This window comes from Perna viridis, chromosome 14 (genome assembly GCF_037379345.1).
Source record: "Perna viridis isolate PV_CMFRI_1.1 ecotype Kerala chromosome 14, ASM3737934v1, whole genome shotgun sequence".
NCBI classification, from domain to species: Eukaryota; Metazoa; Mollusca; class Bivalvia; order Mytilida; family Mytilidae; genus Perna; species Perna viridis.
The window spans coordinates 16982623-17010566 of NC_142458.1; the positions used below are offsets into that span (position 1 = coordinate 16982623).

The window sequence follows — 27944 nt, forward strand, 5'->3', positions numbered from 1 at the left end:
CAGATGAAAGACATTATCTTGTACTGTGACATAACAATCTTTAACTGAAAGAGATCACTGTATGAAATCAATGGGAAATTGTGAATGTGTCTGCAATTGGTGACAAAAGTGAAAATACATCTTATATTACAATTTGCCAGATATTTGTTGATTTTACCTGCTCTAGATATTGAAAGGTTCTGGTAACCATACACAATAGGTACATTGGTATAGTTATACAACAAACAGGAAGGAGATTTGTCCTCTTTAATCACAAAATATGACACTCCATGCTTAGTCTGACCAACTATGCACAAAGGCAGCGACATCACAGATTCAGTAACCACTGGCAATGATACTGTTACTCTTCCTGGATTCTCATTGGCTACAAGTCTAACTGGTATTGACCAATCAGCTTTAGATGTGTTTCCCTCAGCAGATGTCAAATCTTGTCTCATCAGAACATAGTTTACAAAACTGATGTCAGAAACATCTGAACTGTTCAGGCTATAACCAGACCAGCAGGGGAGTGGTATTGTTTGAGATGATTTCTTACGTAACTCCCTATTGTTTTCATCAGAGACTGTCAGGGAAAACTAAAAACAGAAGCAAAGTTATCAAAAAGATTTCATTAAACTGATTTCACAAATCATATAAAGCTACAAGATAAATTTAAGTTTGTTCTTGTCTACAAAACATATGTCTTCCCGTTCAAAAGGGTATAAATCCCACAAAATTCAGTGGAACATAAATTCCTGGCAATATGCACAACTACATATCATGTCATAACTACTGACAAAGTCTCACGAAAGTTTCCAAGGTGTTGTGCTTACTAAAGCATGACAAAGTGTTGTGCTTACTGAAGCGTGACAAGGGTGTTGTGCTTACTAAAGCGTGACAAAGTGTTGTGCTTACTGAAGCGTGACAAAGGTGTTGTGCTTACTAAAGCGTGACAAAGGTGTTGCGCTTACTGAAGCGTGACAAACAGAAAGGGCAAAAACAATAACACTAACTCATTTTGAAACAATATCACGTCTTTAAGTTATAATTATGATACATGTAAAAAGAATATGTGAATCATTTAATTTTTGATTTAGCAAATTTGTGTCTGATCCTGTGGTGTCAACTAAGGTAAAACAACTTATTGTCACAAGCCATTTATTTTTTTTGGGCTTAATTGTGGAAAAAAATACCAGTAAAAAAATATGAAAAAAAAATTACGGTGAATAAGCCCTCCATTTTGAATTCAGATCTCAGCTCACCTTTTTCTGACACAGCTGTACACAGTGATGAGACAGGGTGAGATCTAGAGCTGATTGGTTACTGATACAATAGGTTTCTCTAATGGTTATTATCCTCATCCCACTCACCATCTTGGACTGAAGAGTCAGGAAATATACCTGGAGAAAGAAAAATATAAATCTTAAGTCAAATATTTGTTTACAGGTTCAGATCCTGTCAAAACCTACATTACAATGCTTCAGTTGTCAATTTATTATTCTCATCTTTGTCAACTACATTGCATCTTGGACTATGAAGTTATGAAAAATATCAGGAAAATAAATAATTGAAGTGTATACATATATTTACTTCAATGTGCAGATAGCTTCACTCCTGAGGGTTATAATTAGTTCAATGATAACACATCAGAACATGTGCTTCTTTGTATGATATGAAATGTTTGTACTTAGAATTGTTTTTGCACATAATATCAATATTTGATGTCATAAAAGAATGACTTTCCATTAAATCACACTTTTATTTAAATTGATCACATACAACCTTACGAGAAAAATTTTAAAAAATGATGAAGTGATGCCCTCACACTCCATATTGACACAATTATTTAGTTAAAACATTCAATGTAGGACTGCCCTAGTAACATTTTTGTGTCTGAGAGACAGATATGTCCTAGACACAGATGTTGCCTCTGTAGGCATTAAAAAGATTTTCCTTTAAATCAAAAAAGAAAGTCAACCATATAGTATTTCTCAATAATTAATATGGCACCATAATACAATCAAGAAAACATAATACTGTTATGCACTGCAAACAAAAATGGTAAAGACATGCATTGTCTTATTTCATTAAGGATGTCTGCTGGTCTCATTTTGGAATTTTTGTCAGATTTTCATAATCGTCAGGTTTTACCCAACTAAATGCCATAAATTATTTGACCATTTATCCTAAGTTGTCTTTTTCTTGTATCATTATCATATCATTATTCTGATCCATGTGACAATATATTTCCAAATCCTTGTTATTTTTTTCATAGTTTAAAGAAAGTGTAAGTCAAAGGAAAAATCAAGAGAAGTCACATTTCCCGCCAAATTTTCAACGCTTATATTTCGAAAATGATATCACTGACCTTACAATTTTATTTGGTATTTTTGTTCCAAAGATCATTGTCTACAAATCTATACCAAAAGTTTAGAAAGGTTGTTATTTTAGAACAGAGCAGCAAACATCCTTAAGATATGAATTTGCTGTTACATGTATAACAGATTTTACCTGGAAAGTTGAAAGTTGAGTTTTGACAGCTATTTGAGTTACAGCATATCCATCTGTGTACAGGGTTTTACCAAGATCCTGTCGATATCTCTGATCCGCTACAGCCTCGTCAGACAGACCAATATCTCCTCCAGTGTAGAGATTTCCATTTATCAATATACCAACAGTGAAAGAGTTCTTGGAAAGAAATAAATAGGTGTATTTGTTATGAAGCTACCATTTCAAACCAAGAGAAGAGCATATACAAACTGAAAGTCTATTTAAGGAATGACTGTTATATTTTTTCGGTCTAGGAAGAAATAATCTCAATCACATGGTGTACATTAAATAACCTACGTAGCAGGTTATTTTACACAGGTTATTTTCAAGTGTGCCCAAAGGCATTGAGGTTATTTCAAATAGACCGAAAAAAATATAATAGTCATTCCTTATAATTTAACTTAAGCATAAAAATTCAACAAGTTAATCATTAAAAAAGGATGATGACGTCACGACCGCATTACAAAATTTGGTCAACGAAATATCAACAAAATTTTTTATCCAAGTAGAAACAATCTTCTGAAATCAAATTGTATGCACTCAATCTTTTAGGCTGTCATAGAACCAGAATGATATTACTTTACGTCAGAAATGTGGGAAAAACTTCTCCTGATGTTACGTTACATTCATCAGTTTATGAATGAGGTGTAATTGTCCAGTTAGCAATTAACTATGAAACAACTGGACTAAAAAGATATTTGAGTATTTACCTGAAGTTTTGGAGGACTAAATGTTTTTCCATGAGGAAGTGGCCATGTTGTTTTACTGGAATCTATCAGCACTAAGTCAAGGATACTGTGATTGGTCAGAAGACACCATGGGCAGACGTCAATCAAAAGTGTACTACATCCAGGCCAATACTCAGCCAAGGTCAAACTAAGGTCAATACTTGGCAGTGAAAGGTCAAGGTCAGCAAAGTCTCCACCTGGTTGCCTTGGTGACAGATTTTCACTGTAGCTACACAAATGAACCATACAGCAATTAAAGCCTTGAAATGTTGAACATATTTCTGAGATAAATACATAATAAAATAAATCTCCTTTGCTCAGTGATGTTTTATTATTGACATGTTCTCTAACTTGGCTATGCAATGAATTAATGGAATACTGTATGGCTGGTTATTTTGACAAAAACAAAATTTGATTATTTTTAGATCAAACGGTGTACAATAAATTTTAGGAAATGCTATGAGGTCTACTAAACACTGAAGTCCAGAGTGAATATTTTGCAGAATTTATTTTGGTTTTTTAGACAGACTGCCAAACTACACCAAAATTACCCAATATATGGTATTAAGAGATCAATAAAAATTGTGAACCACAAAGATATGAATAACCATAAGACAATATATACATATTATACCAGTATGTACTAAGTGTGTTGACTACTAGGGGCAAAAATGCTACATATGTGCCACGCATATACCATATTTGGGTGTGTATAATACACATTTATGTATTGTATACAGAAAATTTTGAAGGTCAAATCGTGTGAAAAAAAGTTTTTTAGAATTAGATTACAGTATCATTTTTGTAAGACATAAGATCGATATTTTGCACTTGATCGGTCAATTTATTTACCTTGATGCGGTATTTCATACAAAAATGTGAATGAAAGAAACTTATATGCAGACTAAAACATCATGTAAAAATAAGTAGCTACATAAATTGGATAATTTTAATTTCAAAGCATGATAAAATTGACACAAGAATAACTTATAAAACTAAACCAACAATCGAGAAAATTTGACATTTCCGGTTTTGGCTGTAACTCAAATTTCACAATTTTTCATTTTAAAACATACTTTTAAGGAAGAAAATTGTAAGACACAATCAAAATAAGTTACAAAATAATAATTTTCAGCTGCAAAAATATTTGATAAGGAGGGTTTAACAAAAAAGGACTTTGTTACTTTTTGGTTTTTAGTTGTTTCATTTTAATCTCCATCCATATTTTATAAGAAAGAAATATTGTACAGCCTTTGTCTGAAACATGTTATTCAGACATTTGAAGATGATTTGAAGAAAATATCATTTAAAATTCAATACTTAAAGATGTATTTGATGATTAGATAAACTTTCTTTTAATAACATTTCACTTCTGGTTTGTTTGTTTGCATTACGCAATGTCTTTTCTCTTACCAAAATCTATTATTTTGTGGCCAATTATATATTGATGTAAATTCACACCTCATGCTCTGGAAATGATTTCTATGTTAAAATGTGCGCATAATACACACCAAAATACGGTATCTAAATATGCACGTACAACATGGGTGTGCCACAAATGAGCACCTTTGTGGTATTTGCCAGTTTAGTATATAACCATGGTACACATGGTACATGGGCCCAGTTTCATAAAAAGGTCTCAAAATTACTTTTTCATCAACTTTTTCCTCAAATGTTCAATTTCAGGCGATCTAATTGGTTCAAGTTTGAGTTGAGGATTCAAGGGAATGAATCCTGCCCCAGAATATTGTATCACTGCTTACCCTGTTGTGTATCCAGTATAAGGCCATCTATCTGACCATGGCTCATCAAGGGAGGCGACCATTTTGTCAAAGTCATATCTCTTGACCTCAGTCTTTTCCACTTGGTTAATAAGTTCAGGGGTCAAAGTTAGTGCAGGTTCAACCTTTTCTGTATCAGATCTGAAAAAAAAATTAAATTAACTAAAAAAAACAAATCAATTGAATATTTTGATCTAAAGGACAACAAAAATGGAAAGCAATAATATACCTCTTGATGTTATAATACATTTATTTTATTCTTATAATAATAAGGAATTATTTATTACATAATGAATTTTGATGCTTTTATTTTTATGATTTTGTAGACAGATATATTAAAGATACATACCTCAGTTTAAAACTCAAGTTATACTTGGCATCACCAAGTAGTTCTAGCTGGAGTTCTTTCCCTTTTCCCTCCATTTCTAACTCTTTCTGCTTCCCAAGGTTTGGTATTCCCATGGAAACAAACAGTGAACAAGGCAGATGTGATCTGAGGACATACAGGGGACAAAACACAACCTACAATTGTATCAAAGAATATGTAAAATTCAAATGGAATTTTTTGTCTTTCAATATTGATATTTGGACATTTTGTGAAAGGTAGAAATATCTGTACAGTGACACATGTAAAACTTCTATTAAAATAAAAATAATGTACTGATTTTGCATTCTAATTTCATTCATGTAAACACCATAGATAAAATGTACCTAGATCAGAGCAGAGTAGCCAAGTGTTACTTCATTTTTTTGTACAATGTGGACTACCCCAAACTATCCAGTGCTAGGTTAACTGGGTCTTGATTGCATTTCCAACATGGAATTAATATCTCAGTCTCCACAGGGCGGGGTGCCCAAAAGTTACTTGAATGTGACCAAAAAAATCCTTAAACACTTAAGAATCCTTACAATTTAATTTATTGTAACTTACCATCAGTCTGGAAGCACCTCTGCTGATCTGTTCATAAACATGACACCATACATGTACATAAGACTCATGGTGAACTGGTACATAAACCATATGACTGCTTGGTACTTTATGTTTAGAAATAACAACATCTTTTGACCAGGATAATATTCCTCTCTTTCTTATATTGATGGTAATGTCACTGTCAATTTCAAGAACATAGGTGGGTGAAATTGTTGCCCCTGGCAACACATCAATGACTTCTCCTGTTTCTAAAGAAGGAGAGTGCATCTCAACTTCAAGGTCACAGGAAGTTCTGTTGGCAAATGAAAATTGTCCTTTTATAACAATCTGAAAATAGCAAAACGAATATTTAAACATGTAAATTATGCAATAGAATATTTGTCGCAATTTTAATTAAATGTGATTTAATTTTGCATTTTAAATGGTTTTCTATTCATGTAAATTTCACCTGATCACACGAATTTTCAAATTATCAGTAATTATTATTTTATTCTGTTAGTTAACAGTATGAATCAACGGTACTATACAATAAAATCTGTTATAAACATGGATGGTCAAATCAACAAGGTCCTCAATATAAGACACTATAGTTCTAACACTTCCTCTCATGGTCAAGGGGAAGTAACTCTAGCTTTTTCATTGAAGAAATTATTTGTGATAGTAATTTACTTTAAACTTTTCAATATTTCTTTTTCATGTATATGTTTTTTTTTAAACTTTTAATTTATTAATGTAAGACAATTTTTTTACTGGTAGGCTGATTATGAATATAAGTCAAAGACATTTTAAAAATTATTTTCTAAATATTTTGATTATCAATCTTGTATTACTGCTACAAAACACATAGTAGAATTATCTTTACAAATCCCTAGATATTTTTTGTACCTACCTGTTTCTGTGAATTCGACAGCTGTTTGATCTGTATAAGGACTGTATACTGACGATCTATTGTCTTCACAACTCTTATAATAGTACCAACAGTATCTAGGTTGAAGGCTGCACACCACTTCCAGATCTTACCATCAAGACACATGTGGATTTCCTATCATAATGGAAAAAGCATGAACTTTTTCATACACATATAGTACCTTTTTAAAAATGTGTCAAAGACAGAAATGACCAAATTTTGTTTAATGGAAAGTAGATGTCCAACAGGCCTGAAATCAGATCCCATATCGTACATTTTATTGGATACCAAATATCAATAGGCTGCAATTAGAAGTTGCTGAGAAAAGAGTTACAAAAATAATTTGACCCAATTTTAACTATGTGAAATTCAAAATTAGTATTAGACCGATAAACATTTTGTTTGAAAAATCAAAAACGGTCTAAACAAATTGACCTAAATTTAATAGGAAGAGAACAATCATATTTATAAACATTTGCTGTAGGTCTATGATGATAAAAAAACACTGCTAGTACTGAAAGCATATTATTGTTCGCAATTTCTTTCTAATGAACATATTTGTACAAATTCCCTCTTACCTTTTTCATTTTATGTGACCTCCAGCTGTAGCTGTGCATCTGTCTTGATTTCAACACAATATTTTCCTCTGTTCCTATCTAATTTATTAATAAAACATGCCACATAAAATTACATCTTTACATTTAGATTCAGTTTATTTCATATTATTAAGCTTGGGGATCTTTCAACACCAAAAACATTGTCAAAGGCAGCAATAACTGGATTTTCTCAACTTGTTAGTTTTCAACCAACATAATTAAAAAAAAACTAATCAAAATTGTAAAAAATATTTACTTGGTAAATTGTAATATAATTGTGTATTATTTTTCATGTTATGACAAATCACATATAATGCAGCATATTCTCATAACTTATCATAAAAATGTAATGAATACTTCATAATAATAAAATGCTCATTGGATGCAAAAATAGCATCTCTAATTGGGCATTAAATGATATCCATCCACGTTCCAAAAAAATTGAGGGTAAAAACAACTTAAAATGGTCATAACTGTTGTATGGATTATCTGATTAATATTTCTGAAGATATCATTTGAGAACTGTTGAGGGACAATTGACAGACAGATGGAGGGACAGATATACATGCAACTTTTTGGAAGGTTTTACATTAGTGTGGTATGTGTATGAGAATCCAATACAAATATCTACCTGTCCAAACCTGACAGTGTGATAGGTGTCATTACATACAACATACTGACTGAAGATCACTCTACTATCGTTGGGTTGAGCCATCTAAAAACAGAGGGAATTTAAATAAATTTGAGTATGGTCAAAGGGAGACAACTACTAGTAAAATTGAAAGCTGTAAATGTTTTCTCTCTGAAAAGAACATGTATTAACATCAAAAGCAAAGAATTACACAAAATAAAGATACAAAAAGCTTTGGTGAATTTGATCAATATGTACCATATTTTGGTGTGTATAGTGCACATTTATGTGCTGTGGGCAGTTCAATTTTAATACTTAAAGATGTATTTGATGGTCAGATAAAATTTCTTTCAGTAACATTTCACTTCTGCTTTGTTTGTTTACATTACGCAATCCCTTTTCATGTACCAAAATCTTTAGTTTCGTGGCCAATTTATATGTACTGATGTATAATATGCACCCCCATCTTCTGGAAATAATTTCTATGTAAAAATGTGTGCATAATACACACCAACATATCTATTTAAATGAGGTAAACATTTTTAGTATTTTGTTCATATTGTTCATATCAGAATGTAAAAAAGTTTATATCCATGAAGTCTTGTGAGTAACCAATATGAAAATATGAGGAGAATTCTATAATATGACTTTGAATAACACATTTTTTTTCACAATAATAAAAGCATTGAAATTATTTTGTGTTTACAATATCTACTAGAATAAAAACAGAGCATTAGTTTATGATGAACTTCATAAATAATCCAATCCATTTTTCATTACCTGAGTAAATGATTGGACAGCAGAGTTTAAAGTATGTATCATCCCCTGTCCCACTCTGGCAGACATTGGTCCTACATTGATGTTACTCTCTAAAGCTGGGGGCTAAAAATATATCAAAAAGAAAATATACTTAAAACAAAAGCTTCTATTTTGTATAAACAAATTACATACACATGTAAATTTCCATTATAAAAATGTAGATGAATTAAACAACAATTGAATGATTGTTGGAGTACATGATAGTTGTTACCCAATTAAAAAAGACATTTCATGTAATTTAGAAAGAAATATATAGATCAAAAGAAATTCAGACCTAACAGGTCATGAAAAAAATATGCTTCAAAGTTACTATGATATTGCAATTTCTTTTTGTTTCTCTATAGAATTTTAATTTTTGCAAAAATTCTTTTGTTTCTAAATGTATGTATTATATTACAGACCAAGTTATACCAGGTCAACAAACTAAGAAGAAACTGGCAAAATTGTAGCTAAATATACAAATAAAGATTCATAGCAGTAAATCTGAAATCATAAATAAAGCCATTTAGGAAAAAAAAATGTTAGTCTGTAGATTCTTGAATTCACGGATTTGAAAATTTCATCATAAAATTGTACTTGAAATTTTCCTTTTCATTTGGAACCAAACAACGTTGTTTACATAATCCAAGAAAACCACAAAAAATGATTCCCCACAAACAATAATACATTCACCACAAACAATAATACATTCCCCAAAAACAATAATACATTCACCAAAAACAATAATACATTCCTCAAAAACAATAATACATTCACCACAAACAATAAATTTCGCACAAAAAATAATACATTCAAAGTATTCCTCTCTAAAACAACATAATATCTTAGATAACCACAAAAAATTACCAAAGGGAAACAAAACTATAAAAACTGAAGCATTCATTAACACGAAGTTGCATATGTTGTTATGCTAGGCATACCCCCACTCATACAGGAAGCTGATACTCAACCACAACCAAAACACCTTACCATGTATGTCCCATGCATATGAAGCCACACACCAAATTTGAAACAGGGTGATTCCAATACATAAATCCATTTTGAGTAGGGTATAATATAGTACTACCTTAAGATGTTGTAAATATGCCACATCCATGAAGACATCAGTACCAGAGACCATCTGATGTACAGTCAAATGTTTCATTTCTACAACACTCAGGCTGATGTTACTGCTTATCTACAACAATATAACATAGTCAATCTGATGTATTACAAGCGGATTTAGATATTCACTAAAGCATAACGCTTTCAAAAAGCAGAAAATTTAAGATTTTCAGTAGGCTTGAGTAAATTGGTTATTTTATAATGTATAAAATTCATTTGTTGGACTAAAAGTTGTTTTACACCACATGACCATTGATTATCCATACGTAAAAGTCTTTTTTGATCTGATATCGTTCAAGTTTGATTACATATATATTTAGAACTTCAAGGCTTTATATCATGAGTTCAGTTGGTATTTTGCAATTTTTACTACTGTAATTTATATAAATGTAAACATTAATCTTATGTACACTTTAAGTGAGATTAAGGGTTTAATCAAAACACATGATCACTATATATCTAAAGCTTTTAAAGTGGTAGACTGAGGGTAAGGGACACAACTCTTATAAATCATTGGAAAGTTTGTATTCAGCATTTCACGTCAATCTTGTGTAAGCATCAAAGTAACTTGGACTGATTTCATTCTGTTTCAATTGAAAGCTTGATAGGCTGTGGTGAAATTAATATGTTACAAACATATCACCAATTTCAAGAGTTATGTCCCTTACCCTAGGTCTACCTCCTTAAAATAGCGTTGTTGGTGGGGAGTAGAAAAATATCAAGGAACAGCAACACAAATTTTTTAGCTATGAATTTTAGTTTTTTAGGTTTAATGGTATCATTATACATTTTAAACTTCCTATATAACAATTAATCTTTGACCTAATACATAGGTCAAAAAGTGGTAAGATAGAAAACAATTATTGATTGCTCTACCTGTGCATTAATTCTTGCTAGCTCTCCTATTAACTGGCTCCCTGTTAACATTAAGTTTTTAACTGTAACCAGTGCAAACTCCTCTTCAGAAAGTGGTGTGTCATCAAAGTTGTATGGTTGTAACTTTCCTGGTACTCCTGCAATTACCAGAAATTTAACCCCAAAAAATTCAATCAGTTCATAATTTAATTGGATAACTTTATAAAAAGGAGTTCATTCTCAAATATTCAACAAGAATACCTTTATAAAATATACACTGCTCTCATCTATTCAATATGGAAAAGATCAAGTTGGCTAAATAACCAGGACCATTGTATAGCTGTGAGATTGCACCATATATCAACATTTTCCGCTATACAGATGACGTACTATTTTAAAACAATCTAATTTCGGAGATTTGATACATCGCATCTACCCAAAAGAACTTGAGATAAAGGATACTACAGACACTGTGAAGTTAGCCTCATATCTTGACCTACACTTAGAAATCGATGGTAAAGGAAAACTATTGACCAAACTTTACGACAAACGTAATGACTTTTCATTCAGAATTGTCAACTTTCCTTTCATCTGTGGCAACATCCCTTCGGCACCTGCGTATGGAGTGTTCATATCACAACTCATACGTTATGCTAGAGCTTGCTGAAACTACGCAGACTTTTTGTATCGCGCTAGAACTCTAACAAATAGGCTTCTGAAACAGGGTTATGTTGCTACAAGATTGAAGTCATCACTACAGAAGTTTTATCGTCATCATCATGAACTCATGGATCATTATGGTGTATCCATCTGCACCAGGAAAACTGATTTATTCAACGGGTTATAGTTTTCCTTTCCTCATTTGTCTACCCCGGACTTGACTTTTTATCAGCAACTTGGTGGGTGTTTCTAGAAAAGCAGAGGATGCTTACCCTACCGGTGCACCTGGTCCATACTCCCAGTTTATAGTGGAGTCCGAGTTGCTCATTTGGTTTTGTTACTTTGTATGTATGATTTTAGTTACTTTATGTTCTTTGTTGTGTATGTCTGTTTTCCATGTCTGGTCTTTGTCCCTGGATTACATTCTTTTGATTACCGCTATAACCTTGGTTCCCTTGATTACTCTCCCAAAGAATTTGCGACTTTCAAGAAAATTATCCTATGATGAAACAAAAATTATGTGAGCAATGACTCACAAGTGATACCCTGCATTCAACCATGATATAAAGAAAATAATCAAGTCCACAGTAAATAGGGAGTTGCTAATTTTTCCAAAAATCAATCCCACCATATGGTGTACCTACAAGAAGAATATGTTAAAATTTCAAGCTGCTATGATGAGTAGTTGCTGAGAAATCTGTGGGAAAAATAGCTACAGATGGGAACATGGATAAGGGTAAAACAGTAAACCTCCCTCTCCTTTGGAGCTGAGGTATAATTAATATGTATTTCACAAATTCGGTAAAATATGTGTTTTTTAGCTTATTAAGCACACTAAAAAACCTTTATGAACTTAGAATGACTAAAATATTACAAATGGTTTTGTAACCTGACCTTATAAAAATTTGAAAATAGAATGCATTTCAATATCACTTATTCTCAAATTAAATGTCTTATATTTGTTTGATAACTTAAGAAAGTATTCAAAATTTTACCTTGACCTAAATATTGGGGATGATTTTGTAACCTCGCTTCTATAACTGGACAGGAAATACACCACTGTATGCTGGGTATGAGTGAGGGTATATAACAGGAATCTACCCTCATTGCAGCAGCCAGTGATATAGGTAGGATAGCCAGTGTTGATTCTTCAGTTGGGGAACTGAAACAAGTCATTATCATGCACAGATGTATCTGTAAATTTGTAAAATATATATCTACATTTCACAGTGTACAATTGTTTACTATTATCCAATGTGTAATTAAAATCTCACAATGTAACAGATTGTGATATTCATTGGCAGCATGAGTTCCAATTTTAGAGGTATATTGCCTTTCAAAATTATGAAGTTCTAGTTGAGATAATTGAAAGTACTGTAAACGTACTAATATTTGTGATGTACTTATTTTCGCTATTTTCACGGTGGACAGAAAATTGTAAAAAATTGTACCTGCAAAACTGATTTTAAACAATTCATAATGCTAATCATTCTTTTCATATTGTGAAAAATTTATACCTGTGAATAAGTTCACTTGACAGAATCCTTGAAAATTAGCAACAGGAAAATTAATATGTTATATTATATTCTATTATGTAGAGATATCATAACTCAAATTAAGAAAAAAACTAAGCTGAAGCAAATTTACTTTAAATTGAAGTTAAAGAGTCAAAGTAATACATGTATTGTACAATGAACAGTGTTTTGTTAACACATGCTACACTAACTTTAATGGTATTCATGATTCCCAAATTCAAATTCCTAATGAGATATGGAATTCTTATTGAAATTGATAATGTCCTCAGAAAATAAAAAAAAATAATGCAAAGTACCAATATCTGACACTATTTTGTCCAACCACAAAAATTGACATAAAGTTATTTAAAAGTAAACTTGGCAGTAAAATATAAATGATGTACATGTATGAATTATTTCTCCTTCGACAAAACCAGTAGGATAGCAACTTACTGTTGATCCAAGCCATCAAGAAAACCTTGGTATATGACAACCCTCCACATGTGTGATACAGTTATCTCCCTTGCATTATCACTGTTGATTTCTGGGAACATTAAATTTGTGTCTTCATTTTCAGACAATTCAAAGTCAATGAAGTTTACAAAGTTGTGAGAAGCTGGGTCATAATATTGTAAACAGCATGGTACCTGAAATCAAACATGAAAAATAAGAAAGAGCACTGCTCAGGGCTATTCCAGTAAAATTTCCCAGGATGGGGTAGTACACCACTTGATTATTAAAACCTTGGATGGGAGTACTTCTGATATTTTTTTGCACAATTTAATGCACTGCAAAATTCAAAATTAATTCTCTCGGTGATATCCCTTATGAATTGTGTCGTTCCTTTCAGAGAAATTTTACAGGAATAGCTCTCAAATCACCTGCCTTGCAGTAAAAAATCTTTTAAAAATATTACACCTTAATAGTTAACATGTACAAGTTTCAGAAAAATATGCATAAAGTTGCACCCATTGTCACACTAGGTATATCCCACTTGTACAGGAAGCTGACATTGGACAACATATGCCCCATCTATATCAAGCCACACACCAAGTTTGAATCCATCTATTTGGGAGCTTAGATTCTTATAACGAAAATTTCTCTATCATTCCATACTGTGAAAAATGGAGAAGTCCAACAAAAGCAGAAAGTTGATAACAAATAGCAACCAAATTTTTTTTTCAATGTATGCCTCATCCATATGAAGCCAGCAGCAAATTTGAAATCAATCCATCTATTGAGATAAGAGATAATTGCAACATAATATTTGAGATAAATGGACAAGGTGATTCCAATATACCACATCCATTACATACCAGTTGTTCATCATCCTGATCTTGTCTGACTTGCTTTACTGGGATATTGAATGGTATTGGTGTAAACTTGACAAGGGAAACTACTCTTGGTTGATGGTAACACCAGGTCATGTGACTGTTTCCATCTTTGCCTCTGTTACAGAAAATTATCTCCCCTGTCCCACACTTATTGACATCTCCATCTATAAATAAAAATAACAGGCATGATATATACAATGAGTCAAGAAAGACATCGAATCAATTCAATCTCTGCTTGATATCATACTAAGCAGCCTACAATGAGCTGTCACAGATAGACAGACAGTCAGCGGTATACCATAATAATCAAAAATGAAAAAAAAAATTACAAAAGCAGTATTTTAGATTTTTGTCTAAATGTTGAAGTTCATATCTTTTAATTATTTTCTCATGCAGAAACAAAAGGCTCTGAGGAGCCTTAATCGCTCACCTGGTAATTTTTCATCATTCAAGGGCAATAACTCTTACAAGGAGTCAAATGGCAACTTTTATCCCTGGAGACTTTTTTAGGCCTTACAATAAGGATCATTTCAGCAAGTGAAAGAATTTGGCTAAACTTAACTGTTTTGGAGGCAAAATATGCAAAAAACTAGTCTGGGGCTTTTGTTCTATTTTTAGTAACAGCTGCCATGTTTTTTTCGATGGGTCAAAAATCCCTACAACAGTTCTATGCAGGATACCCTAAAAAATATTCATACCAAGTTTCGTTCCAATTGTTCAAGTAGTGTCAGGGGAGAAGACTTTTTGAAAGAAATAACATTAAAAATAGCAAAAACGTCGAAAAAGGGCATTAACTCCAACATGGCTTATTGGATTAAAATGAAAATTTGACCACACATAGATCCCATCATGCTGAACACTTATACCCACATCAGAATTCAGATAAAACTAATGGTTTTGGAGATATATGCGAAAAACTACTGTCTGACCCCTATGTTCTATTTTTAGTAAGGGTGGCCATGTTTTTCGACAGATCAAAAATCCCCACATCAGTTCTATGCAAGATACCCTAATTAATTTAATTCCAGTTGATCAAGTAGTATCAGAGGAGAAGATTTTTGAAAAGTTGTTAACGACGACAGATGCCAAGTGATGGCAATAGCTCACATGGCCTTTGGCCAGGTGAGCTAAAAATAAAAAGAACAGAGAAACCTGTCTCAACTGAAACCATAGGAAACCAAAAACCTGTCTTCACCAATGCCAGGGGAAACCCAAAACCCGTGAAAAACCAGATACTTTTATATTCCTTTGTGTCAGTTTAAATTTATTTCTAAGCTGAATAAACTAAACACTTGTCTAAACCAAACAAATTCTACTGTCTAAAGGAGGTTTAGGTTGTCAGGTTAAATTCAATCTTGGATAAGTTTACCTTGATCTATGACTTTTATATAGATTTACCTTGATCCATGACTTTTGTATAAGTTTACCTTGATCCATGACTTTTGTATAAGTTTACCTTGATCCATGACTTTTGTATAGGTTTACCTTGATACATGACTTTTATATAGATTTACCTTGATCCATAATGTAAGTAAACTGTCCCTGTCTAATATCATCAGATGTTTGGTCTCTTGCAAATGCTTGATTTGGTTGTATAACTACAGGTGGAGTTGTCATTTCTTGCTTGCCAAGGGTTTGTTTAGATTTTGGCTGAAATAGAAGAGAGACAAAACAATTGAAAATAATCTAGTTTCTACTCATTATGATCTGTATCAAATTCTGTATGAAGCCAATGACACTATAAACTAAACCTAATTTTTTTTTGTTATTAGATACTTTCAAAGAGATCAAACTAGAGTATTCACCCAAAATTTGAAAGAAAATAATTTTTGAAAATTATGAATTCTCATTCTTCATGACAAACCGGTAGAGTGAAGTCCAAGGTTAGCAAAAAAGCCAGTGGGCCTGTATAAATTCCACTTACAGGCCAGTATTATCCATATAAAAATATCCTCATATGGTTGGGGCCTGTAGATCAAACAGTTTACTGTTAAAGCTTAAATCTTGATTTTTTGGGTCTGCTTTTGCCAGCTAACTATATAAGTACATGTCTGTGAATTTGTGAAATTCAAGGCCCATAATTTTGGTAAAATTCATTGGAGCGGAACCAACTACAAACTTGTCCGATAACTTATCATGTTGAATTTCTGTACTAAAAATCATGTCAATATCTGCAAGTGTTTAGACAAAAAGTCTGGAAAATTTTTTTTCTGTTAAATTTGATAAGTTCAAGGCCTGTAATTTCGGTAAAAATCATCAGAGCGGTACGAAACGTACACTTGACCTGTGAAAAAAAAATCATGTCAAACATCTGCAAGTGTTTAGAAAAAAAGTCAGGAAAACTTTTTTTTCTGTGAATTATGCTAAGTTCAAGGCCTGTAATTTCGGTAAAAAATCATTGGAGCGGAACGAAAGTTAAACCTGACCTGTAACTTATCATGGTGAACTTATATCCCATAAATCATGTCAATATCTGCAAGTGTGTAGAAAAAAAGTCAGGAAAACTTTTTTTTTCTGTGAATTTTGTTAAGTTCAAGGTCTGTAATTTCGGTAAAAATCATTGGAGCAGAATGAAAGTTACACCTGACCTGTAACTTATCATGGCGAACTTATATCCCATAAATCATGTCAATATCTGCAAGCGTTTAGAAAAAAAGTCCGGAAAACTGATGATGGACTGACAGAAGGACTACCGGATGGGTCAAAAACATTGTTGCATGGAGTATAAAAAAACATGAAACAACATGGCTGTGGCTACAAGAAGTTCAGTATTCAGCAGTTTCATAACAGAGGCAGCAAAACAAGTAGGTTTCAATGTCCTGCAAATCCATAATTTAAAAAAAAAAAAAAGAAAACAAACCTAACTACCCACCCAAATTTTGAAGGAGATGTCACCGGAAACACAGAATTTTTATTTCAGGGCTGAGTATTCAATTATACCTATGCAGAACCTAGCATCAGATACTGAAATTATACACGATTACAAGAAATCTGTTCCCTACAAGTCATTTATATGGAAAATTAGAGAGAAAAAAAGAAATCTGTGAACGATGTTTCAATAGCAATATTCGTTCACAGATTTGTCTCCCCTTTTGTTAAATAAATAGAGAGTAGATGAGCAAGGAACCCAAAAAGGGGAGACACAGTTTAAGTCCTCATGCAAAAGCAATAAACCAAATATCTAAGCATTCCCGTTAAGAGAAGATAAGAAATGGCTCACAGAAATTTCCATTATGCTCCACCAAAAAATTAAAAAGTCGATTGGCAAACTGGAAGAAGATGAACAAGGAACCTGTAAAGGGGAGATATAGTGCAAGTCATCATGCAAATGCAATATACCAAATATCAAACATTTCTTCTAATACATGCAATAGAAGCTGAGAAATCTGTTATGGAAAATATGTGTTACAGATGACAGACACAGGTAAAACAGTTTACCCCTCTGTTACAGAGCAGGCGTCGGTTTCACAAAAAGTCGTAAGTATGAAATTGTTCATAAATCATGACGTCACAAAGCTATTTTAGTTTATGACGTCATTACTTATGATCAATTTTACACTTACGACTTTTTGTGAAACTGACACCTGGGGTATAATAATTATGTTGGAAGAATACTTGAAATACGTGAAATGTAGTTAAATCAATGCTGTTTAGCAAATTAATCTCTCCTTAAGTACCTAAGAGGGACATACTAAATCATCACACCTTGTAAATTGACCCTGACAAATGCTTACCATCTTTAACTAAAAGATAAGTTTTCTTTACACTATGTATTAGGTCAAGACAGTGTGACTGATGTTCATTTCGACAATTAAGTTATCAAACTAAGAGGAGAAGGTAGTTCAGACCCCCCTACCATTCTCCCTATTGAAACAGTGTACTTGAAGAAATCACCTATGCTAGCAACTACCCCTACTACTTGACTTGATTGTGATGTTAGCCCTGTACAAGACAAGGTCTATTTAGCCAAAGAATACATACATGTAAGTAATTGAAACTGGGGGTTGAAAAATTGTCCAATTAATTTCTCTTTTTTATTCAGACTGGGTGTCATTTATGATCACACTTTTCAAAATAATTCATAAAACTACCTCAACAACTTATATAAACAACTAAAATCATAAGAATACATTTTATGGGTTCTATCACATAATTTTAATTACAATATATAGTTAATTCAACAATAAGTATCATTCTGTTTAATTTTTTTTTAAAGGGAGGTAATTAAATTTTCATAATCTTAAATTATTTTTTTTTCTTTGGTCTACTTTTGCTTCAAAAGGTTTTTAACAGGAGAAACACAAAATGAATCACCCTTAACATGGCACAGAGTTTATATATTAGATTTTTGATTTATTAAAATACTATACTTGCTGTTTATTTTTTAAACAATGGAATATTTCAAAATCTATTACATTTACAACCTATTTTAGGCTATTATACTTTTAAAAAAAATGAGAATATTCTGCAAACAAAACACATGTTCTGGTACCCTGTTTGTTTTTAAATGAAAAGAAACTACACTGTGTTACATTTAATGCATAATACATCTTAAACTATCAAACAAAAACAGAAATGTGTGACCAGAACTTTACACCCCTCCCCCTTTTTTCATAAAATTATTCTATTGAAATCAAACAAATATAAGTGCTGAGGCTGTTTGTGTAATACACTAATTTCACCATAAAAATCAGAGAGTACTGATTATATTTGCAAAATCTTCTCACAAAATGTATAATAATATCTTTGAAATGCCAAATTCAAGGGCAGATAACTACACCAAAACAATTCAACACTAAAAAAAATAATAATAGAAAAATAATTTACTACAATCATTTTAATTTTAAACTGGCATAACATAATGCCATTCTTGGTTTTCTGGCTTTTTTATTCAATCTTCTGTTCCTTTTTTATTCTGCAAAAAGTATAAATTTTATATGTGACATAATCAGAAGAAAAAAATTATTAAAGAAATTGTGATTTTTTTTGGTGAGTCTCTTTTTTTACTTTCTTAATTTTCATAGCATTTACATTTTCTAAAATCCAAGACAGTTCTAATTTAAAGTAATGTGGAGGACAGCGTGGAATCACTGGAGGCGAATCCGACATAAATCCCCATCCCTAAAAATTGGGAATTTTTTTTATTTGCATGCAATCTAGGTTTAAAAAAAAAAAAACTACCCCTAAAAATTGTCTTGTTTGCTTGATCTTTTTTTCTACTTACACCAAATGATACCACTGTTCATTTGGTACAACTTTCAGTGATTTTTATGGTTCAGAAAGTTCGTTCAAATTGAAATCTAAAATGGTCTAATGAATTCCACAAAATCACAAAATTTCGCTAGAACATAAAAATTTGATAACAAATAAAATTACCTTCACAGTATAACTAAAACTAAATGAATAACTTGGTGGACCTTAAATTCTAATCAGTAAAAAACCTTGAGTTAGGGTAGGTGCTTCAACTTGTAAGCCTCTACAAATGTGGGGCCTGGACCCACAACAGTGTCAACCTAGAGATTACAAGTTCAGTGCCTTAATCTTTCAACCGTTCTGTCCTCTCCAGTTTGATTGAATGTATCAAGTTCAATCAACCATGAATGGGCCACATCAAATGAAAACAATTTATGCAAATATTAAAATCCCATTATTGACAATGGAATTCTAGTAAGCATATTCTAATTTTGAAGAGGGTTGGCAATGCTTTTAACTGTATCAACTACAATCTTGAGATAACAATGCAGTCAGATTGTCAACCAAAAACTTTCATCTTCTAATTTAAAGGCATCTGTAGCAGAGTAGGAAACTCACTCAAATTTTAGCCAGTCCTGAATACAATTTTTCAATATATTTACGATATGGCTATATAAATTTTTGCTAAAATTAGCCAGCCCTGCAAAAAAACAGCCAGTCTCGGGCTGGCGGGCAGGCTGCTATTTCTAACACTGTCTGTAGTGTCTTGCATCTCCTTTTCCACTTGTGTAGCTCTTGCATTGATCTTTTTATCCATTGATGACTCAAAACAGTTTATTTACTACATTTGTCACAACAATCTATAGGTCATGAGTTCTCACTAGGCCTTTTGTAAGAATGTCTAGGTCAGATTTTTTTGTTATGCCTTGAAGGTTCAACCTGATTTCATCAAGGTCTTTATGTCGATCAAGTACTCCACTTTTGTCAATACTTTTGTCCATACTAGCATCTAATTCACTTGAGATTTACGAGTGAATTCTTTTCTGGAATTTAGACAGTGGTTTAGAAGTTTCTAAATCCTTTCTTGCTGATAATAGTGTCTGAACTGTATTTATGGTTTTCTTCCCTTGGGGCTTTTGTCCACTTTTGTCACCTTTTGAGGAACTGCTAGTAGGCATTTTATTTTAGTAGATAAATGTTCACAAATCAATTTTTACTTTAACAAATCCAACAAATTGAAATAAATTCTGGTCCAAAACTCCATAATATAACACAAAATTTTGGAAAAAATTAGCTTCCTGCTATCATCTGTTCTTCTAAAAACCATTAGGCATATTTTCAAAACATAGCACTTTCTATATCTGTCAAAAAACTGCAAATACTGAGGAACTGATTTTCACAGTGTTATCACCTCGGCAGCCATATTGGAACCCAAAGGTGACTCAAGAGGACATTAGTAGTGCAAACTACAGTGAGCAATATTCGCGGAAATACAACATTAAGGCAATGAATTTTTTAAGACAAGAACAACAAGACCTCCGTTATTAAGACAGTTAAGACAGATTTAACTGGAGGAGAGAGATGAAGTTGCTATACACTGATTCCCACAAGAGAACCTGGGCTCAATCCTGTCATAGTTTGACTCTTTAGCAGTGATGTCAAGAGGAAAGTAATGAGGGAGAAGACGGAACTGAAGAACAATATCCGTTTCTCCGATGATGTTACAAAACGAAATATGGAACTGATTAATAGACTGAGAGATATGAACTGCTTTGAATCAGCATGGTATTACAGCAGTGGAGTATATGACAGAACTGAAGATGGTTTATGACTTAAATTCAGACCATATAATGATGTACACACAAGGCTTCTGCAGAGAAGGTAGAGCTGAAAAGTAGTTAAAGTACACTTATGAACAGAATTATATTTATATTAAACTTCAAATTTTAAGTAGGTTTTTTGTAAGAATCATTCAAAATCTGAAAGATGTGATACACCCCAAAAAAGACTACATATTTTTATATTTGTAATTAAGTTGTTTTATGGGTTTATATTATGTGTAATGTGTAATTATTCATTTAAATCTGTCTGCTCTTGGGAGATAATCAACATTGAAAATCCTATAGATTCAATTGTATTTGAGTATCATTTACAGAGTTATCTCCCTTAATTTTGAATTCTACAGTGCATTCTATACAATTTTTATCTCACATGAGCATGGGTTATATGAAAAAGCAGATGTTAATTTCTGTTTACTAAAGCATTTCAAACAAAATATCAAAACTAAAATTATGTAGGCTTTCCAACCATGTATTACATTTTGCATGATTCTCAGCTGGAGTGCTACTTAATTACTAAATATTATGTGAATTTTGATTTACCAAGTAAGTATTTACAAATATTTTTGCTTCATTGTATGATTACATGTAATAAAGACTGCATAATTGAAAGTACAATGCCCTACAATTAAAATCATGCTACAACTGTTTTGGCCATTATGGCCCTTAAAATATGTTTTATCACTTATACCTATTTCTTCTTACTTACATACTTTTCATATTTGTATCCTGTTACAATTTAAGTTATTAACTATGATTATTGACACATACATGTATTCATATTTGAAAGTTTGTACTGGTATTTATACTTCAATATTGTCTTTTATATTCCAATGAATGATGAACAGAACATATTTTATTGCCAATTAAGGGCCCACAGGGGACTATATGAGTAAAGTATACATATAAAGAGGAAAAGAGCACTGATTCATTAGAAAAGTACAATTACATAATACAGTTATATTATACATTGCTGCAAATACGTTTTCCATCTGTACTACATATTTTCTGGTTTTCAGAAGATAAATAAATTTTTTTTCATTATCTAAAAATTTGCCCTGTGTGATTTGAATATTCTATTTGCCGACGTGTGGTTTGAATATTCTATCTGTTAATTGTCAAGGTTTGATAAACCCTTTGAAGAAAAAAAGATGTCTTTAATATGATAAAAACTAAAAATTGCAAAATTCATTGTCTACAAGATGCACATTTTACTGAAGATATAGAATCTACTGTTAGATCAATGTGGGGATACGAATGCTATTTTTCATCTGTATTATTTAATGACAATTTTGAGTTTAAAGTCTGAAAAGAAAGGAAGAACTCAAATGGATTTTTTTTTAGTTTTAAAGCTCTTAGTTGAAAATCTAAAGCGTATATAGTCCAAATACAGTTAAGCCAGGGTTTTTTTTAACGAATGTTTACTATAGTAGATGATTTTGGAAATGAAACGGGTCATTGGTGGTGATTTTAATCTAGTACAAAATCCTACTACATGTACTAACCATCACAACAATAGGAATGTAGATAAACCAAAAGCAGGGAATAATATCATTATGATTTTAGAGGAAAGAGGTCCAGTAGACCCTTTCAGAGAACTTTACCCTAATGTACTAAGGTATACATGGAGAAAGAAAACTCCATTTAAGCAAGCAAGGTTTGATTTTTTTCTTATTACAAAAAATATTCTGAATGGTTTGAAAGGGTGTACAGTAAATTCTAGCTATCAAACTGATCACTCCATGATTGTACTGAATTCAGAATTTAACCCTTTTGTTGGAGGAAAAGGTCTTTGGAAATTCAACAAGTGTTTACTGTATGATGCTGATTATGTAAAGGTTGAAAAGCAGAAAATTTGTGATATCAAGAAACAATATTGTGCCTTTGTTTATAAACTTGATTTTGTTGAAAAGGTAGAAACACAAGACATTTTTTTTTCAGAATCAATTCTCAGCTTTTTCTAGAATTCTTCTAATGGAAATCAGAAGTAAAAGTAATTCCTATTCCAGTTATAAGAACGGAAATGAAAAAAAAGGAAACTGATTTAAAAAATGTAATTATGAACTTGGAAAATAGTGTTAACGGAACATCCACTGACGAATTAGAGATGAAAAAACAAGAACTTGAGCAACTGAGAAGTAAAAAGGCAAAAGGTAAATTAATGGGATCACGCATTCAGTGGATTGAGGAGGGTTAAAAACCTACTCGCTATGTTTGTGGTCTTTAATCCATAAATTTTATGAGCAAAATTATCCTTGAGGTTCAAATGGACAATGATGTCATAACAAACCAGGATATTCTTCATGAATTGAAGGAATTTTAAAAGACCTTATACATTAAGAGAGATAACTCCTGATCGTTAAAAGATTTAAAAATGCTCAAGTTTCCATTTTATCACATGGACAAAAACATAGTTAAGAAGGAATTATTTCAGTACAGGAAGCTGCTGAAGCTTTACAAAAGTTGAAAAATAATAAAAGTCCAGGTTCTGATGGTTTTACATCTGAGTTTTTTTTTTTAAATATTTTTGGAAGGATTTAAATTTTTTTGTTGTTAACTCATTGAACTATGGTTATCAGTTGGGTGAATCATCAGTTACACAAAAATAGGGTATTATTACATGTTTACAAAAAAGGGAACAAGCCATATGTTGTTTTACAGAACTGCTACCCATTATCATTATTAAATACAGTGTATAAAACTGGGTCAGCTGCAAGTGATAGTCGGTTTAAAATGGTGCAGATAGTACTATTGATTCAGATCAGACTGGTTTCATTAGTGGGAGATGTATTGGCAAAAATGTAAGACTCATTTATGACATTATGCAATACTCTGAAGAACATGATATACCTGGATTATTACTTTTGATTAGTTCTGAAAAAGCATTTGATTCTCTATCTTGGAATTTCTTAATAAATGATCTTCATGTTTTAAATTTTGGTGAATCCATTATAAAGTGGGTTAAAGTTTTTTTTTATCACAATATTGGTAGTGCTGTCATTCAGGGTGGTAATTTGTCTGATTTCTTTAGTATTACCTGTGGTTTTTGACAAAGGGATCCTTTATCACCTTATCTTTTTATTATTTGTGCTGTGATACTTGAACTAAAGATTCGAGTAAATGATAACATTCATGGTATTAAGATTATGAGGATAGAGCATAAGCCATCACAGTTTGCAGATGACATGCCTTTGATTTTATATGGCATTGTGAAAAGTCACTGCAAGAATCACTTTTAGAATTGGATTGGTTTGACAGTGTACCAGGAACTATTCTTAAACACAACTGATATGGATAGGTAGCAAGAAATATAGTAGTAATATCTATCTTCCAATAGAGATCTTTTCTGGGGTGTGACAAGTTTTAAACTTCTTGGTATACATTTTGATGTAGACCTTGATAGAATAGTTAAGGTTAATTATGATGAGAAACTTATTCAGGTTAAAAATATTATGAAACAATGGTCTAGAAGAAATCTTACTTTTACTGGAAGACTAACTGTAGTAAAAACACTTGTTATACCTGTATTGAACCATCTGATTGTCTCTCTGCCAAATTCTTCCAAAACCATGATTTCTCAAATGAATGATTTGTTGTATGAATTGGTGTGGAACTCAAATACTGTATTAATTTTCGCGGATTCTGTCAAGTGAGTATATTTGCAGGGATGAGTTTTTGCGCATTCAAGAAAAGATGTGCATTATATAGTGTTAAAAATCCATTTCGCATGTACTATTTTTTCACAGTTTTCTGTCCACCGCGAAAATAGTGAAAATTAGTATGTTTACAGTACTCATAGAGTTAAGCGAGAAGTTTTGATCAAGGATCTTTATCAGGAGGGACTCAAGATGCTGGATATTTAAAATTCCTTTATTCAAGCTATGAAGTCAACATGGATTAAAAGAATTTTCCAGAGAAATAAAAATGGAGTAATATTATATTATCGGATGTTCACAGAAGTAAATTTTTTAGTTGTGGAATTTAATATGTAAAACAAATATATGATAAAACAAACAATTTGTTTTGGAAAGATGTGTTCAAATCATGGGAGATGATTGTCAAAAAAGAAAAAAAGAAATGACTGCAAATATTTTTTATCCAGTCCAATATGGTTAAATGATAATATAAAATAAGAAACAAATGTGTTTTTCAATCAGCATTGGTTTGACCATGGTATTAGATATGTAAATGATATGGTTCTTTTTTTGTCTTTTGAACAACTACAACAGTACTATAATATTTATACAAACTTTTTATATCATTTGAATGTTATGTTATCACAGCTGTCAGAGCTGCAGGAAAATGTTACAACAGCTTTTCAAACAGACTGAGTTCCCCATTTTACCATCTCATGTTCAAAAAAGAAATATAAATGTTCTAATGATATGTATAAAGTATTAGTAAGTAAACATAACATTGTACCTACAGGACAAATTATGTGATGTGAACTCTTAAATTTAGAAGATATTTCATGGGATAATATCTACAGACTACCCTTTTTAATCACTAGAAATACTAAGTTGCAATGGTTACAATATAGAATAAACCATCATATTTTAGCAACAAACAGATTTTTGTATAAAATCAACATTGTTGATAGCTCTCTCTGTGTTTTTTGTACAGAAGAAGATGAAAAAATATAACATATATTATGGAGTCATGAACATACTCAAAACTTGTTACAAAACATTGACAATTGGTTTTTGTCTGGTGGTACAAGTTTGCCTCTAAGTAAATGTACTTAACTTTTTGGAGATGTCTCAAAACTTCAAAAGGGTGATCAAGTTAATTTTATTTTTCTTTATATAAACAATATATTTACAACAGCAGATGTTTTTCTAAAGATCTCTCTACACAAGCTTTAATTGAGAAACTGTGGTACATGTATGAACTTGAAAGGGTCACTGCAGTTAGATCAAAACAACAACAAACATTTTATATTCTATGAAATCCATATAAAACATTACTGACATGATCATAGTTTATGTAAATGTAATAAGGAATTGTGTATACAGCTAGTTTTTTTCACCTGAATATATGTATTTTAACAGGATTTAAAAGTGTAAATTATAAAACACACATTTTTTATATTTTTTAATTTCTTTTCAATTTTTTTCCATTTTTTTGTTTTTGTTTTTATTTTATTTTATTGTTTGTTCTCTTTTTTTCTCCAAATTCTATTCTATATAATTATAATAAAACCCAACTACAATGTATTTATATTTATTAACAATAATACAATAGTATTGGGGATTTGTGTGTATCATTTATATTTTGATTGTTATTGTATTATGTATGTTGGACTTTGAAAAAATAAAAATTAAAAAAAAAAAAAAAAAAACAGTACCCAAACAATATCCCTCTAATGATATCCATGCTTTCGGTCTCCAAGGTCTGAAACATATATCGTAAAATATCTTCTTCAAAATTTTAAAACCTAACTAGCATTTGTCTACATGGCTACCTTCTACTGCTAACACAATCTCCTGCATTGAGGGTAACTTTACTATGTTAAAGCTTCATAACCTCTGCCACACTCAATTCTAAATCCCACCTCTTTATGCAAATCAGTATGATACAATGTACATGGCTTGAAATTTTTCAAATCCTACATGATTCTTTAAGTTAGCCCATCAGTGTATAGTAAATTGGGAAGTGGTTGTAGGCCAATGGAGGAGATTCCTTTTTTAAACAGACAAAGACTTCCAGTGACGTCAGGTGCTCAAGAAGTAAAGGTAGTTTGTTCTTGCTGCATTATGTACAAATATACTTACCTTGAGAACTGATGCAATTTCATTCAAAATCTTTTCAAAGCACATGACATGTTCTTGTCCAATCAAAACTGAAACCAGTCCAGTTGTCAAAGTTACAACAGATCTGGGTTGGCAGAGATCTTGATCCATATCACTGGAAAGCTGTACATCAGTTTCTATGGTAACATTAAATGGCTGCATCAATGACCTAGACTTCTTCTCATACACTGTCTTCACCAGAATATTCTTTAAATGCATGTTGACATCAATATCAAGTGGATGTCCTGAGGGAAAAAAATATTCCTTTAGAATGGAAATAGTAAGGTTTACTTGCGAGTTAGCAGAATAGTTCAGTTTAAACATTGTATTGAACAAAATGCACATTATCATAGCTCAAGATTGTGTGACATTCAACCCATTCACAGTCCATATATTACAGAGTGGGAATGGGTTCTTGTAGGTGTTTACTTCCATAAGTTGGCACATAAAAATTCCGGCTTTGTTTGTGTAACCAGTAGAGCACAATGCCACTGACAAACTTCACAACAGTACTTGCTGGTAATTTGATTGCTACCACAAGCACTGTATGTCAACACTGTAACTATTGAGCTAAAGGAGTGCTCCTCTAGTGCAGCTAATGGAGACCAGTATTCAAATCTATTTGTGAGCAGAAGCCCTTGCTACACTGTTAAACTTTAAAATCAAATTAAATGCTTATCTTTAAAGACATGAATTACGTACCATTGTATGTAAAAGTTCAATCAATCAGTA

At 31.8% G+C, this 27944-nt stretch overlaps 1 protein-coding gene across 3 annotated transcripts in view; it reads right to left on the reverse strand.

The window, feature by feature from the left end:
• LOC148598425 (intermembrane lipid transfer protein VPS13B-like) overlaps positions 1-27944 on the reverse strand; it is a 64746-nt gene that overhangs the window by 15242 nt on the left and 21560 nt on the right. For all 3 annotated transcript variants that reach the window (XR_015918657.1, XM_088561809.1, XM_088561808.1), the window contains exons 25-42: positions 27195-27457; positions 15904-16039; positions 14372-14553; positions 13509-13702; positions 12537-12703; positions 10903-11039; positions 9989-10099; positions 8884-8985; positions 8104-8187; positions 7455-7532; positions 6859-7011; positions 5970-6296; positions 5388-5560; positions 5021-5179; positions 3240-3486; positions 2491-2667; positions 1242-1379; positions 158-575 (exon numbers count right to left, since the gene is read on the reverse strand). Coding sequence is in view for 2 of the 3 variants with exons in the window: in XM_088561809.1 (XP_088417935.1) it covers positions 158-575; positions 1242-1379; positions 2491-2667; positions 3240-3486; positions 5021-5179; positions 5388-5560; positions 5970-6296; positions 6859-7011; positions 7455-7532; positions 8104-8187; positions 8884-8985; positions 9989-10099; positions 10903-11039; positions 12537-12703; positions 13509-13702; positions 14372-14553; positions 15904-16039; positions 27195-27457 (3246 nt within the window). In the remaining variant the exon portion in view is untranslated. The remainder of the gene's footprint in view (positions 1-157; positions 576-1241; positions 1380-2490; positions 2668-3239; positions 3487-5020; positions 5180-5387; positions 5561-5969; positions 6297-6858; positions 7012-7454; positions 7533-8103; positions 8188-8883; positions 8986-9988; positions 10100-10902; positions 11040-12536; positions 12704-13508; positions 13703-14371; positions 14554-15903; positions 16040-27194; positions 27458-27944) is intronic.